Source organism: Cariama cristata, unplaced genomic scaffold (genome assembly GCF_000690535.1).
Source record: "Cariama cristata isolate BGI_N322 unplaced genomic scaffold, ASM69053v1 scaffold14823, whole genome shotgun sequence".
Classification (NCBI taxonomy): domain Eukaryota; kingdom Metazoa; phylum Chordata; class Aves; order Cariamiformes; family Cariamidae; genus Cariama; species Cariama cristata.
This window is the reverse complement of record NW_009606786.1, coordinates 15,534-32,009: the sequence shown is the minus strand read 5'-3', so window position 1 is coordinate 32,009 and position 16,476 is coordinate 15,534. Positions and strand designations below refer to the sequence as shown.

Here is a 16,476-nt window from a genome sequence, read left to right as displayed (position 1 = left end):
CCTCTTGCCAGCCTCCATCCCCAGTCCGCCCGCCCTCAGCCGCGGCACCAGAGCTGCTCTGGCTGCTTTCCTCCTGCCTTCCTCCCCAGAGCCGGGAGATTTGGGAAGGGAAGGCCCAGGAACGGGCAAGTCCCCACCCCGAGGAGTGTGCCAGGCCGCCATTCCCTCAGTGCCAGCACCACCACAAAATGGCCCCCTCCCCTCATAAGGCCCGGCCGCGACGCCACAATTTCTCTCCATCCCTCTGGCCACGTCCAGCTACCGACAAAGCACTCGTCCCCCTCCACAGTGGCAAAGAAGAGGAAAATGAAGAAAATTTTGGCCACCATCACTGCCATGAGGACCAGGAGGGCCTCCCTTCCCACCATGGCGCCTGGCCAGGGCAGGCCCTGGCCGGGTGACAGGCCCGGGGGACACCCGTTCAAGGGGGGATTCACCCGGCCGTGCTCACTTACACCGTTACCGTGGTAACACCCGCTCGGTACAGCGTGTGAAACACTCCATTCTCTTATTGATTGAGCCGCCGTCAAATTCAATCACAAGTGAAAATGGATTTTTTAATGCGACTATTAGCTGCTTTTGAAAGGCAAATTGAGTTCAGTTATACCGAGTCAGCCATCAAAAAACAATTTGCCGTCAGCCAGACGGTCCAGCGAGGCATCCGGCCCGGGGAGAGCCGCGGAGGGGAGGAGAGGCCGCTCGCCCGTGCTTCGGAGGCCCGAGCCAGGAGCGGAGGGGAAACTTCCCCCCCTCCCAATAACACACTGGATGAGGAAGACAAAGTGCAAGGCTGGGCTTTGAGGAGCCGGCATGGACACCACCCCACATCTCCGCGACAGAACAAGGCTGAAGAGCCATCGCCTGCCCTGGGGGGTTCAAAGATGGCAATATGAATGATGGGGTTCATCATAAAAACCCCAAGCTGGGCTTTAGGATGAGCAAGATGGAGGCTCTCCCCAGACATCATAGTGTACAAGAGAAGCCAAGACGAGGACACGCGACTCAAGTGATCGCAACAGGCTCCCGTCCACACCGAGAAGACCAAAGTGAAGCCAAGTCAGCATCACCCACCTCCATACCCTCCCACATCCAACACGACTCAACAAAGCTCATTTCATTCTAGCAGCTGGAAAATAAGACTTTTCCCTCACTGATTAGGGAAGCAGTTTGTCATTACTATGTTAAGTGAGGATCAATATTGCAGCCAAGTCTGAAATCAGCCCTGTCTGGCAAGGTGCCGAGCGCACCAGTTTCCCCAGTTTGGGGATGAGCACCTTCTCTGGGGGGCACAGACATCATTGCTCCAGGGTGGCTTCACAGGGACCTAGAGGTGGCAACAGAGGAAGGCGGTGGACAGGACAGAGTAGCTTTTTGCTAAAACTTGAGGTTCAAACGAAACTACGCTAGCTATGGCTGGATTTGCCTGTATACACATATCTGTAAGTAAAAAAACTCTATATGTAAAAAACACTTAAAAATATATAACTTTTTCTTTCTCTACAGAGCTCAAGGACTGTAATATAGTCTGTACAAAGTTAGTTTTTCAGAAGCTCTGCAAACCTAAAAAAGTAGGTCTCAAATAAGTAAATAAAAACCCAGCTTCACTTTGGTGGGCCGCCCTTTCCAACTGTCCTCTCAACCCCATAAACAAACTTACTCACAAGCATTACTAAACACCGGCAAAAGCAGTCCAGGAATTTCCATAGTGGCATAATCCAAAGAGATCTGCTTTCAAAGAGCCTGTGCTTCCTGCAAAGCTCGTAGTCTCAGCTAATGAGAGCTTAACCACATGTTTGTGGTGGATGAAAGAGTATCATTTTGCAATTATTATCATTCAAACATTATTTATTTAACCTGCAGCCACATTATATTGACTGCAGAATTGCTGTCATTTTTACTTCTGATGGCTTTCTTATTGAGCTGAGCTTGAGGAATTGTGCTTGCTGTTCCCAGCACAGGAGACATTTTTTCCCTGCACACTCATCCTCTCCCCAGCCGAACCCAAGTCTCTGCTCCAAAGCTGGTGGTATTTGGTGCTGGCATCCCCGAACAAAGGGCCATTTACAGGCCTTTTCCTATCTTTTCCTCTGTCCCACCTTCCTCTACTGGTCACATTTGGGGAATTAATCCATTCTTACCATCAATGCAAAGCACCACGAGCCAAAGAGTTCCAGATGCCGAAGGACAGAACGTGGACTTTATGCCACCTTTGCAGCCTCCCCGGCTTCTCTGAAAGCTCAGATATAAGAGCTGTAGAAGTGCAGCAGCAGCTGAGGGGCTCTCTGCATCCCAGAAACTCAAAATGCAGAGCTAATAGACTGCCTTGTACTAAAAACTCTTCTCCAAGGGAGGCTGCAGGGAAGCAGCAAGGTGAGTCACAGCCACCCTCCCCAGTTTTTGCAGCAAAATAAGTACCAAGGGGTGCATTTCTCAAGATCTGAATGCCAGCAGGGTAGAAAAAAAACCTGCCCTCCCTCTCTCTTCTGGCCCGGGTTCTTCTCTCACACATCACTCCCCTGAAGCCTAGTGAGATGCATTCACACAACAGGAAATCCAACATTCTCCTTCGCCTTTTTTCTTCTTTCCTCTCTTTTAATTTTCCCCAAATGTGAAGGATGAAGTCATCTCTCCTCCAGTGATGAAACATCTGCCTGGAGAAGCTTGCAGTGCAATGCAACATATTTTGATCACTGCTACATCTAATTACAGGGAAGAGAAAAATCACAAAGCAGGGTTTGGATTTTTTTTCCCCCCCCAAAACACAAGGCATCTGAAAAATAATAGAAAAGCAACAGCACTGACAATCAGACCGGAGGCAGCTTCTCCATCAGCCTTGAAAAACAACACCAGAACACAGAGCCCACTTGGAAAGAAAAGGATTTCAATTAATTGCTCATGCCAAGGTCACATGGGAATCAAATCAGAAGCTCAGTATCCTCAAAGTCAAAGCTCACTCAAGCCAGGACACAGTAATAGGCCTACACGTCCCTACCCTTTTGGGTTCACCAACATTTATTCAAGGTCACGTTCTTGCAGATCCCTCACATCTACTCCAGCGCACTGGGAAAGGAGGGACGGTGGTGGGGGGCAAGAGACATCTGCGAGAACAATGTTAAACCTTAATGACTGACTCATGGCCACAAGTTTCAAGACCAACCAAATACTTGATCTTCAGGAGCTAACACACAGAGGGAGCAAAGGCTCGCTTTCAAAACCGAGAAGCACTGGCTTACCCTAGAGAGAGGCAGTGACCCTGCTCCAGAAGGAAGTTCAGATTGTTGTAGGGAAGGTCTGAAGGCATTCAGATACAGCCTAAAGCAGGCAATGGCGGCGGCAGAGCCCTCACATTGGCCTCGATTCCTGAAGAAAGCATGCTGACAATGGGAGAGGTCTCAAAGGCACGGCAGGCATCACCACCCACATCCCCTTGATATACAGGACGGGCTGATTGCTTCCCTTGTTTATCTCTTTGAAAATTTCCCTGTGAAAGGTTAGCGGGGTGCAGCCTCCAACCGCTCTGTTGTTCGCTGCAGGAAATAGAGATTTTAGAAGTTCAAAATAAAACCCTAATCACAATTGTTGCTATTTCCCTGTCTTACTCTTCAAGCTCGAAGGGAGTCCATGGCTAACCAGAAACAAACACCACCTCTAACAAGACCTCGCATGGCAAGGAACGAAACGCAGGCACCTGGGGAGCCTGCTCAGCTGCTTCACTGGAGATACGATGACGGGCTCTTTATAGCAGCTTACAGAAAGGCAGTGCAAAATACACCGAAGGGTACCTTTCTTCCACCCCTCTCCCCACTGCATATCAAGGAAAAAAACTTGATTTCTTTCTAAAGGTTTCAAGTTTCCAGAGGAGGAAAACAAAACACTGCCTGTGACGAATGAAGTTTGGCAGCTGTTCGGGACAGGTATGGCACTTAAAGCCATGGGAAACTGGCCCAAAACCTTAAGATGCCGCAAGGAAATAAACGGTTGATGGGAAAAATGCCCGAAGATAGGCAGGGGGGTCCCAAGTCCCCATTTTCTATCACAGATACTCATTGCCAGCATTCTGCTGGCAAACCGGCCCCCATCCGTTTTGCCAGCAAGCTCTCTTCTAAAACAATTGCTCAAAGGATCGTATTTGCTGCTTCATATACTTTTTGAGTGTGAAGACGCACAAGTGAGCAGCAGGTGCCTGTCTCAAGCAAACAACGCACACTGATTTAATCCAAGTCCATCTACACATGAAGAAGAGGCTGAAATAGCTGGAGCGTACAGACCTCATCACCATCGTGAGAAAAAATAAAATGGATACACTTAGAAATCATGCCTGCCGTAGATGTTCTGGGCTGTTCCTGAAAGGTCACGTCCCTCCACGGTGTAGGTTTCCACCAAGTTGTGTCTGTCAGGGAGACAGAAAAATATGACCCTGGGGCTACCCAAGATAGAATTTGTCCTCCAAGTTCTGCCCTTTGGGCATGTATGTGTGTGTGCATAGTCATCTTTATAGAGCATCACGTACTCCCATTCCTCAAGCCGCCCAGATCTAGCGTCGACAAGGTCAAAAGCAAAAGAAAGCTCACCCAGGGCTGGGAGGCAAAGTTGGAAGATTAGTCACCATCCAGATGTCTGCATTTGCAGGGAGAGAGAGAAGTGCTGGAAAAAAGAGCAGCTGATGAGGGGTGGAGGACATGAGAGATGCAAGATAGTGTGGGACTTGGACTCTAGTATTCGGTCCCTGGCTCTGCCTCCAATCCACACAGCATCTGCTCTCCTCTCTGCATGCTCCCAATTCACCTCTTGGTCTCTGGAATCTCTCTGGGGCTTGCAAGGGCAAGTTCTTCCAAGCACGACCAAAATCCCCAAGCCCCAGGTAAGCAGAGTCAGAGGGAGAACTGGTCCTAACCCTTAGCAGGACAGCCCTGAGAGAAAGGGAGGTTTCTTCTCAGCTGTTTCTGCTGTCTTGCAGGACATAGGAGAGTGTTCCCGAGCTGATCTGCCAGTCTATTTGAAGCATCAATGTTTGCCTAAGCAAATAGCTCAGAAAGCTCCGCAAATAGCAGGAGAGTTAGCTAATTGGAAAGAAGTTGGAGAACCACAGAGAAAAAAAAAAGAACCACACAGGCAGCACCGAAGGCAGCAAAGAGTATGGCTGAAGGGGTCTGGACACCCCAAGGACATGTTTGCCCTCCATAAATTGTTATTCTTGGTCCCAGTGCCTCTGTCAACAACACTTTCTGCATATGCAAATAGGACCATACTCCTGCAATTACATGGCAATCAGAGGCAAATTACATTCTTGCTGTTTACTTTCAGTGTCCTTAATTAATCCGGTTATTAGACGATTAATGAAGCTTGTTTGGTGAAAAACTCATAGCATTTACAGCAAGAGCTCACACATGCACCCGGCTGGCATCTGGCTCTGCAAAACCAGCACGCTGGGCTGGAGGCAACAAGTCCAACCCCGATCCCTGATGCTGCCCCAGAGCTGGGGTGATGCTGCAACCTGCCCCATGGCTCAGGGGGTGGCTCAGGGCTTGGGTTTTCCAGCCAGCCCTCCACTCCACCACTGCCCCACAACAAGACAAGGAGCTCGGTCCTTCTGCTCAAGCTAACCATGCAACCTCAGCCTGCTGCACGTGCGACCACGCTGCCGAGACCCCAGCATCTGGGCAGCCCTCTCCAGGAAGGCTGGGGGCAGCCTGGAGGCACAGACCCACCCTTGCTTGCTGCTCCTCTCCAAAGGCATCAGAAACCATACCGGCAGCTCCTGCCAGTACGAAAGCTGCTAGAGAAGACTCCCAGCTCCGTGCAGCCCCTGGCCTCCGTCTTCCCTCCACCGCCAGCCAGCTCCCAAGACACCCTGCCCTCCCCAAAGGTCACCTCAGCTTGTGTTTGGTTAAGCTGGCGATAATTAAGTGGCATGTTCATCTAATGATCAAATTGCTGCACCAGGAGCATGAAAGACTGAGGAGAACTAATTAAGAAGCTCATTTGCATACTCCAGCGTTTCCGGTGCATGTATGGGGTTCCCATAGCAACCAGTACAAAAGCTGATGATGGTGTGTGGGTTTTATTGGGTTTTAAGTGCTGTTCCTTCCTTTTGTTATCCCCAGCAGATAACAAAGGCTCTGCAAGGAAGGTGGGGTGACACCTGGCTCGGGAGGGGGATTTCTGCACAGCGAGGAGGAACGGGAACGTGCTGCAAGCGTAGCGGGGGACTGATCCCACTCACAGGGCCATTCAATTCAGCCACCTGGAGAGCAGGGATTTCGGGGGTGGATGCACAGCCTGAGGACACACTTGAACATAAATCCCTGACCTGATACTTCTCTAATCAAAGACTTGCATGAGTCACTTTAACCCCAGCTCCATAAGGAGCAGACAGCTCCAGAGAGAAGTTTTGCAGGGGATTGCACCAAGTTTCACAGCATACAAGTACCCTGTGTTAGGGGCTGGCTGCAGGGACCCCAGGCTGCTGCTTGCAAGCATCCAGGACACGTCAAGCACGGTGGGACTGGGCAAGAGCCCCTCAAGACTGCATCCCAGTATGGGCAAGAAAGAAATGGGCCAGGTGCCAGTGAGGACATCAGCTCAAGTCACAGCAGGTTCCCAGCGCCGGAATGCAGTCCAGCACCGTCCTCCTTTCAACACATCACTTTTCCTAAGCACCAAGATTTTTTTCTGCTTTGTATTTCTGGCAAGAAACCTTTGCATTTAGATAAGGAATAAAGCCTGGGATCAGATCTGAACTCTGCAGCAGAGAAGATCAACGTTTTAATGAATTAAATATATTCTAAACTAAATGTAACCTCTTAGCGCTCAAAAATTTGAGCGAGACTAACTTAAAGAAAAAGCCAACAATCCAACTCATTTCGTCTCTCTCTGGCTGTGAACTGGCCACAGGCCAATCAATTATCTTGAATTTATTCGTTATTCAACTTCCCTCCAACAGCCAATTTCCAGGCTGTGAATTGTAGGTGAGCAGTTCCCCCTGCGATGGCTACGCTCTCATTTCAGACCAGTTTGCAGGGAAGCGGCTTTGCTGGGCTGCCCGGGAGCAACGCCTGGCCCAGAGCCACGCACAGCGTTACACGGGTGGGAGCAAGGCAGGACACTGGCTGGCACATTCAGCGTTAGACAGTGCCGGAGGGATTTGGAAGGACATAGGTTGTTTGACATCCAGCAGCAGCGTTTACAGATGCAAATACAGCCCAAGCTACAAGGAGCATCCCCCAAAGGCTGTGCAGTCCTGCCAGGCCTGGGAAGATACATTTAATTCCTCCCCATTAATACGGTATTGTGCAGGGAGGACATATAGCATGAGCTATGGAGCCCTGCATCAGCAAAGCACGTTTTGTCACGGAGACGAGATGCCTGTAATTGAAAGACGAAGACCCAGCGCGCACACAGATGTTTGCTAGGTTTGGCAGGGTGGTCTTGGGAGCGGGAGGCTGCAGGGATGAGACCTCAGTTGTTGGTCCAGGCTAAGCCCATCCTGGGGTGGTGCAGACAGAGCAGGTCTGCCCCTCTCTCCCGTGGTGCTGGAAGGAGAACGATGCTGAAGACCACAAACAAGGCAGCAGAGGAAGCAGCGTCGGTACTTTGTGCAGCCCACACGCATGCCGCAGTTACGCTGCGGCCAAAACACGAGCAGGCACAATCAGGGCTTGTGGACACCCGAAGCTCTCACACCTCCACCTGAAACACCGCACCTTGCTATTACCCACGCTAATACCGAAGGAGCCCTTCCTCTGTCCCCAGTCTACCCAGCATCCTGGGGAGCTCTCCTAAGCCTTCAAGCCTGAAGAAATCCCCCTTACCCATCCAAAGCCTTCTCCTCCCCTAACATTGTTTTCATTTCCCCCTCCCCCCCCCTTTTTATTCTCAATAAAAACATAATTACAGGCTTTTAAAAAAAGCAAATTATAGTGACAAACTTTAATTATCTCCAAGCAATGGAGGACTAAATTACACAGTCAGGGAATCGGAGGTTACCTAAAAATAAAAGCAAGAAGCTTCATTAAATGCTAATTGCAGCTTTCGCCGCTGAAGTGAGATTTCAACACAATCTGCCATTGACTCGCTCGGCCATACAAGAGAACATTGGCACCGAGGAGAGACCCTCGCGTACATGCCTCCATCCACGGCTGCAGGCTCCAGCCACAGCGACCGCTCCGCCAAGGGGAAGCCAGGCGGTCGGCACATCCCTCTCCGCTCTGCCGCTGACCCTTCCCCAACCGCAGGGCTGGGGTGCTTCTACCCCCCTCTGAGGTACCCACTGTCCCCCCTGAGACCCCTCAGAGGCATCATCCATCTTCTCAGCAGCAATGATGTGCTCATCACAGCTCTCCATCCTTCTTGCTGGCTTCCCACAGCCCAGGAAAATTAAGTTCAAGGTCTCCATTTGCATCTTCAAAGCTCCCAGTAGCCCAACAAGGGCCTGATGCTCCAGGCCAAAGGTTTCAGCTGACAGCGGGTCTTATTGGGAGAAAAGCTTTGTAGGGCAGAAACTTGCTCGCTGCAGAGCTGGTCCCCCACTGCGTAATGAACTGCAACATCTGTCGCAGGCTTTGCTGCCTTCTGCTCTAAATGCAAGTCACACCTTGCTCTGAGCAGCACTCGGCTCTCCTGGGGCCGAAACGGGACACTCTGGCTCTCCCTGTGGGAAAGGAGCTGGATGGAGACCTGTTTCAGAGCAAGGAACAAGCCACTTTCTACTCCAGCCCTGCTCTTTCCATCCTCTTCCTCCAGATTTACTTACTAAGGAGCTTTGCCATGGCTTCAACAGGAGATCTCCAGACCCAGGTGGCAGGGCAACAATTTTTCCCAGGTCAGTGCTACAGAGGAGCAAGGCACGAGATGGCAGGCAGATCGAGAAATTCACAGAGAATTTATTTTGTTTTTCCATTTCCTATCAAGCTGGCCTAATTGTGCCACTAAAATCTGTAATTTGCCTTTCACAGAAGAGAGCTAATGACAGGTTCCACATTGTTGCCGCTCTGCGTGGGGCTGGGGAGATGAGCGTGCCCACAGGTCCCAGCTCCAGCCCCCGGCCCTGCCATGGCATGGGCAGCAGGACCCCAAAAGTTCCCTCTTGTCCCCAGGAAGGGAGCTCAGGAGAAGAGCTGGGGATTGGGAACAGCAGCCAAGGTCAACAGAAAGTTCAAGGAGGGGGGGAGATAGGAGCAGGCGATGGAGGGAGGTGGCACCAGCCCGGGTTTCTCCCTCCACTTCTCAGATTCCCAGAAAAAGTGAAAAATGCACAGGTCAACCACTCAGGGAACTCAGGCAATTATTGCTATTTAAATTCGAAAACTCTTCACAGAAATAAGGGGAAAATCAGACAAGTGCTTTTAAGCTGTAAGGGAGGCAAGGAAGAAAAACAACAGCGCGGATTTCAGGACAGGTGCCTTATTTAAAGAAAAAATAATAATAATACACGAAGTACCAAAAGCTATGAATCTAGTATCTAGGAATCAGTATCTGCTCTGTTGTTCTTCTGCTCAGCCAAAGGCACCAGAACTGCCCTCAAAAACATCAAGCAAAGCAGAAATCCAGCCCTAACAGACACCAGCTCACTCCCCAAACCGCCCCAGCAGCAGCTAGCACCTCTCCGCAGATATCAGCGCCAGCCTAGATCCACATCGCTCGACATCCATCTCGACTGCTTATAGACGGCTCCCTTTTAATTAGCTTTCATAATCAAATAAGTGTCTAGAATTAAACAGCGCTGTATCATGAAATGCCGTATAAAATTAACCAGCCGCGTTCGGAGGTCACTGCATCTGCTGCTGAAACGCACCCAGCCCTGGGAGGGATACAGGGCTATTTGGCAGCACACGGTAACAGTGTCAGTAAGGTTTTCGCTGATAAAAAAAATGGGGCCAACTAAAATTCTGTTTCAAGACCAGTGAGGCTAGATTTGTGCCAATATTTGCATATCTGTTTAAGAGCATCGTTATATCATTTAAGCTAAAGTCTGCGAGGAATAAGACTGAATCACTGTAAAGCACACTTACACCAAAATAAGTGTCCTCATGAGGACTCTCTTGATTTAACACTCCATCAGATCTAAATCCATCAAGAATTCGGGGTAGCTATTGTGTTTAAATAGGGTCTGATGCAGGAAGAGAACATGAATCTACTTGAAACCATGTTCGAAGTTTAGCCAAGTGACTTCTTCCCTGAGCACCAAGCGAGCATCAAAAGCACCCTTTGGGATGTGCCGGCCCGGCCCACAAAGCCCAGACCTCAGCACCCAAAGCAGCAGCTTTCGGAGCTGCTGGGCATCGTTGGCTGCCAACAGCGGGAGCAGAGCTCTGGCTTCCACACACCTTTCTGCTGGGAGACCCCACAGCAGCACAGCCCGAGGGGCTGGCAGGACGCACTCCAGGGCTGGCTGCATTTCTAGGGAAGCAGTTTGAAGGCAGAAATGTTTGAGAACAAGAGAGACACAGAGCAACACCTTGAAGAAGTATTCACATATGGAACAAAAAAAAAAGTTCATTCAGCTACCGAAGCAGAGCAGTTAGCCCAGCTCTCTGCATCCTGCCTGGGTAGAAAGCATCAACCCAGGCAGACCACCTCGCTACCACAGCTCTCCCCTGTCCAGCTCCGGTGTCTGCACCGTGCCCTGCAGAACTCCCCGGATCATCAGAGGACACACGAGCCTGGAAGATCTGCTTGCTGGCAGCACCGCCAGCCCCCAGCCACAGCCTCTCTGGAGGATTCAGAGCATCCCTCCTCACAGACGTGGCAAGGGAAGGGAGGGGGATGCTGTAATTAAGGCAGAATCAGCCTTTCTAGTCATTATCAGGCAGAATTTGGGGTGGAAAGCTGCTTGTAAAAACAGAAGAGCAGTATCTCAGAGCTAGAAACAGCACCAGAGACATCAACTCAGGTTTTCTGGGAGCCCTCTGAACCAGGCGGCATTTCACATCCAATCCGACAGTGATGGATGTGCTGGGAACAGAGCAGGTTTCTTCTCCTGAGAAGCTCTTTTGACAAGTATGATCTTATCAAAGTTTCAAGCTTTTCATTACACTATTTTTTTTTCCCCACTCCTGCCTCCTAGCCACTCTCCGTCCTCTCCGTGCCAGCAGGGAACGGTCACATTTCCCTTCTGGTACTGATGAATGGCTGAAGCTCCCTGCGGTGCTCAGAGCAGCACCAAGCCCTCCCCTCCACAGGGCACACAGCCCGGGCGACCCACCGGAGTGAGAGCGGAGCTGCAATTAATACACAAATAGGTCTGGAAACATGCAAATCACAAGGGTAACTTCACTCAGGCTCAGAGAAGGGAATATATGGGCAACTTCAGGCTGGGAGGAACACACGCAAAGGGATGGGGAGACATCCCAGCACCCTTGTTGCTTCTGCAAAGTCAGGATACCACCGCCAGCTCCAGTGCTTTTGCTGGGCACCTAAAGCAACAACCTGCCCCAAAGTTGGAGGCAGCCCGCCTCGCTGGGGTGAGCGGCAGCACCTTTCTCTGCCTTCGTTCCTCACCTCCCATCTGCTTTTCAGAAGACAGACAAGCCTGGACCATCCTCTCCTTACCCAGCAGTAAACAAACACAGCCACCCCCTTTCCAAGGGCCTTTCCCAGAGCACAGACACACCAGCTACAAACACACCAAAGCTCCCCAAAACAGGCAAAACCCAAGCCTTTGAACAGCCACATACCTTGCACATCAGACTGTACTATTCCAAGGGGCAAACTGGAGCCAGGAAGAGAAACCCTCCCTGCAGAAAGGGCAGAGCTGCTTTTGTTAGCTGGCAACTCCCCAATTAGCCCAGTTGGGTCCTGATGGGGAGGGTGGAGCTGGCCCTGCCTCTGAAGGTCGGGGGGGAAGCCCTGGAAAATCCCTTCCTCTCTGCTCCATCCCTCCAGCCTCAGCCCACCCCTTGCAAACGAGGAGGAATCAGCCCTTTCCAGCCCGGATCCTGCCCCAACCCCTGCGTGCTGGTGCAGCACCGGCTACAGCCTGTGCCCCAAGGCATGGGCCAGGGGGATGCTGAGCTCTTCTCTCCCTGTCCCGTCCACTCTGACAAGGACCCCACTTGCAGCAGGATGGCCTGGAGAGGAAGGACACCAAGTCCCGTGCTGTCCCGGAGCACTTGGCCACCCCAAACCTTCCCCGTCAGCCAAAACCAAGTCACCTCCTGGAGCGAACAGTCACCAAGAGACAGCAAACGCCGAGTGCAAAACCATGGTCTTTTATTAGAAATCTCCTCGTATAAAAATGATCATGCTTTACACAGTCATCGAATAATTCATAAACATCCAGGCACTGAACTTTGTTTCTTTTTTTTGTGTGTGTTTTTGTTTTTTGACTGGTCAGTACATAAAGCAGACATATTTCAATCCATATGGTCATCACATACATTAATTAACCACCTATAGAAATCAGCACTTTGAACACAGTCTAGGTTTTATTTTATTTTATTTTGTTGTCTCTTTTTTATTTAAATTTTATGTATTTTTATTTATTTTTCCTTTTTGCAACATATAGAATTTGGTAGGATACGGGGGAGAGAGTGAAGAGGGACGGAGGAAGACAGGAACGAAAGAAAATGGAGGATTAAAAAAAAAGAGAAAACAGAAGTTTCTGCACAACCACAAACAATCTCACAAATTCCAGAAAAGGGAAAATGTTGGGCCTCTTTTTTTTTTTTTTTGCCAAGATACAGAAAAAAACCGCAAAGACTTGCCGAAGTCCGTCACCTCTTCCTCACGCTACATCCCCCCTGCTCAACTGTTCCTCTTCCTCCGTGGGGAGGCATGCATTGTCACGGTGGTCAGTTGGTCGGTGGTTTATTTTTATTGTTTCTTTATATATTTTTTTTTGCTGCGGTTGATCGCCATTTTCCCCAGGAGCTCTGCCCAGCGGCCCCACCAGGAGTGTGTCCCCCTCCCGCTGCCACCTCCCCGTCCCGTCCGGCTCCCCCTCCAGCATCCTGCGACGAGCGATGTGACCTGGCTCCCTCCTGCGTCGTGGCATCCCCAGCCTCCCTCCATGCCAGGCAGTTGCGATCGCTGGAGCTAAATCGCGTGGTTGCTATAGCTGACGTAGGTCTGTTTGGTAGCCAGTGCTGGAAAGAGAGACAAACCTCACATGTATCATTAACGAAGTCCACCCTCCCTTTCTGGCTCCCATCCCGTCACCCTGACCTGACCGTTGTGCCAGGAGATGCTGGTGGGGATGTGACATGGGGTTTGCTCATGGATCCACCCAGCACTGGCACTCAGGATCGTTCCCTGCAAGGGTGCTGAGCCGTTGCAGAGGGGCTGAGCCCTTCGGCACTCTCTAAAAGACAGTTCATCCTGAAGAGAGACCCTGGGACGTGACATGAGTCACGGCGAACATGCTCTCAGGCTCCCACTCACTTCCCTCAGCAACCCCTTACAGACAAACCTGCAGATGCTCCACGCTCCCCACAGCTCAGCTCGCCCCAGCCCCGTAAGAGTACGATTTGGGGTCCAAGTTGGGTGCCCATACCCCTGCACGCCGCTCCATGGCAGCTGGCAGCTGAGCAGCAGGGCACTGCCAGCGCTGGCAGCGAGTGGCACAAAGCCAACCAGCCTGGCTGCATCCCTCAGCCAAGGATCCCTGTGCCCGCGCTCGGGCGCTGGAGGAGCAGGGCATGTACACAAACCTCCTGCCACCTTCCAGCTTCCCCAGCCCTCGGGACGGGGTTGAACACACAAGGAGAGGAGAGGCAGTGATGGCTACAAAGCCACCACGCATCCCAGACTGACACCGGGGCAGCCGCAGCAAGGCCCAGAGCCAGGAAAACACCAGATAGCAATAAATCCTCCCGCTCCCCGCAGGGCTGCACGGCTGCCTTCAGGCTCGGAGGCTGCAGCACGTCACTTGCTTTTAGTAGCAGCCACAGCTTGCAACGCCCTGGCTTGTCTCGGTGCTTCAGCCGGGCACGATGCTCTACGGAGATCCCACCATGAGGTCCCCAGGTACCCTGGGGCTCAGCAGACACACGGACACCCTCCAGCTAAGGACACAGATGAGCGCTGGGACACACAGCAAAGCCCAAGATACCGCAAGCAGCACGAACGTGTCCTCTGCAGAGATGGGCACCACGCAGAGGGGATGCCCAGCAGCTCTCCCTCAGTCTCAGCGTCTCGCTGACAAATGAACCTTGCTGCAGGTTTCAGACTGGTGTTCCCAGATAACAATTAGATAGGCCATAAGAAATTAGAGCTGACAGAGCTATTTGTTAGCCGCAATGTTTTCATAGCCAATCTGACCATATCAAAGCCCTGCGAATTATTTATTCTGTTGTTTATTTAAGCATACGTGACCCGCCAGTGACAGAGTGAAAAACTGCCCCTCGGTCCTGTGCTGATGACCCCACCGTGCCTCCTGCCCCCAGCATTGATGCCATGCCCAGCTCCCCACCTTGGCACACCTCGGGAGCGTGCTGCCAGCCCCGCTCACCCCAAGCTCCCATATTCCCCATGCAAGACACATCGGAGCTGGAGATGCGGCAGACGGGAGGCTCAGCTCTCCCTGCTCCCAGCACGTAGGATCCTCAGAGGCTCCGGCTGCAAGTCCCGTGGGGCAGAAGGATGCTCAGCGCAGCGGAGAGCGTATGGGAGTGTTTGGGTTCAGGTTCTGGACAAGGTGCTCGCTGCATCCAGATCTCCAAGCCCTGCTGCAAAGGGGGCATTGGCCCTTTGTACCAGCAGAGCCTTGGCCAAGGGCCATGGGGGGCTGGAGGGGGACACGGTCACACATGCACAGTATCACAGCCTGTGACACTGATGCCATGGGGAAGCTGGCACCAGGTGAGTACCCAGGACAGGGCTGGCATGCTCCCGGCAAGCCCTTGCTGTGAGGAGCCCACAGATACCTCCAGCCTTGCCTGGAGCATCTCTTGCACAGGCAAAATGGGGGTGACAGAGGGACCCCTACCCACTGCCACGTTGGGATAGGACTGCAGACCACACAGATCTGTGACACCGGCTGACAAAAGCCACCTCCAGCACGGGCAGCGAGGGGCGTCTGAGCGTGTAGCTGCCCTTCACAATGCAGATGGGTAGATGAAAGAGTCGATTATGCAGAGAGACTGCCTACGGAGAGACATCACGTACAGAGCTACCACCAGCGAGAGCCATCACACACAGCGATGTGGCTGCAGAGGTTACACAGGGATGCCAAGGGATATTAAATAGCTCAGGCTGGAAAGAAAGCAAGCGTGGGATTACAAAGACAATCATGGCTTTCCATGGAAATGCCATTTGGTCTCCATTTCACTGATGCTGGAACCCAGAAACTCTGCTGGTACATGAGGAACATTTGTATTTCCACAGGGTTTTCTTCAGATTTAGCCCAAACGGGATTTCCCTTCTCAAAGGACCCCATCAGCTCCAAACATTTCTTCCCCCAGCAAGGGATCTGTTTTCGGAAACTCAAACACAGAACAAGCACACACCCCATTTCCCAGGGTCTCCTGAGTCCCCAGCCCCTCTTCCCAGGGGAGACCGGTGCCTCTGTCCCTGTCAGCCTTAGCTCCAGCCTGGCTCCCGGGAAGAGCCCGCAGGCAGACAGCAAACACCTTTTCCTATCAGCCACACCACAGCCTTCCCGGGAACAGCTCCGGGCACCCAGGGTGGGCTGACGTTAGGATCCTTCTCTGGGTGTTGGAGCAGATTTCCATGCCCCCCAGCCAGCATCTCACCCAGGAGCGGCATGAGCATGTCTGCAGCATTACTTCCCCTGCCACCCACGCAGCAGCATTTCCCACGGGATAATGCACACAGGCCTGTGGAGGGCTGGGAGCACCAAGAGCGATCCCAATCAGAGGGAGGCAGGACAAGTCCTGTCTCAGCTACGTGGCTGCAGTGATGGAAAACGGCACTTCTTGGGTGGGAATAAATTAACGAAGGGGGAATCTCCCCTGCCCACAGACAGGGGATGATGCTGTCCCCTTGCCGAGAGGAATCCCTGCTCATGCCCTGACTGGAGCGTAGATAACCAGAGCCCACCTCGCTCCTCGGGGTGGCTTTGGGCATGGCGGGGAGCAGAGTGGCCCTCAGCCCTGGAGATGCATCCCTTCCCATGCTGCCCTCGCTCCCGGGGTTGGTGGGCAAAGCCACAGGGCAGGAGGGAGCTGAGATGTCCCTTTGCCAAGGAGCAGCACTGCCGGCATTGCTTGCACCCACGGAGGACAGCACGGCTACAGCCCACCGGTGAGCCAGGGCTTTGGGCTTCCCAGCGCCTTGTCGGTCCCTGGCAGGACCAGATCCCCAACACCGCAGGGAGCCACGTTACCTTGTGTTTCCAGATTTTCACAGAGCTCTGATTTGGCCTCTCCGTTGGGGCGGAAACCTCCCTTCTGAGAGAACTTGTTGGACATGGTGGCTGCCGTCACCACCGCCTTGAGGCTCCGCTTGCGCTTGGGGACGTTCTGTTCCGGGTGGAAGAGGATGATGTACACCTTGGGCATGTAGCGCATGGCTAGG

At 52.1% G+C, this 16,476-nt stretch overlaps 1 protein-coding gene across 1 annotated transcript in view; it reads right to left on the bottom strand.

The window, feature by feature from the left end:
* Positions 1-13,035: 13,035 nt before the first annotated feature.
* Positions 13,036-16,476, bottom strand: part of LOC104158764 (metabotropic glutamate receptor 4-like) — a gene marked incomplete at its 5' end in the record, with an annotated part of 17,871 nt that continues 14,430 nt past the window's right edge. Inside the window, 2 exon segments of the mRNA XM_009696494.1 lie at positions 13,036-13,085; positions 16,286-16,476. The exon segment at positions 16,286-16,476 is cut by the window's right edge and continues 35 nt beyond it. Of these exon segments, the coding sequence (XP_009694796.1) occupies positions 13,036-13,085; positions 16,286-16,476 (241 nt within the window).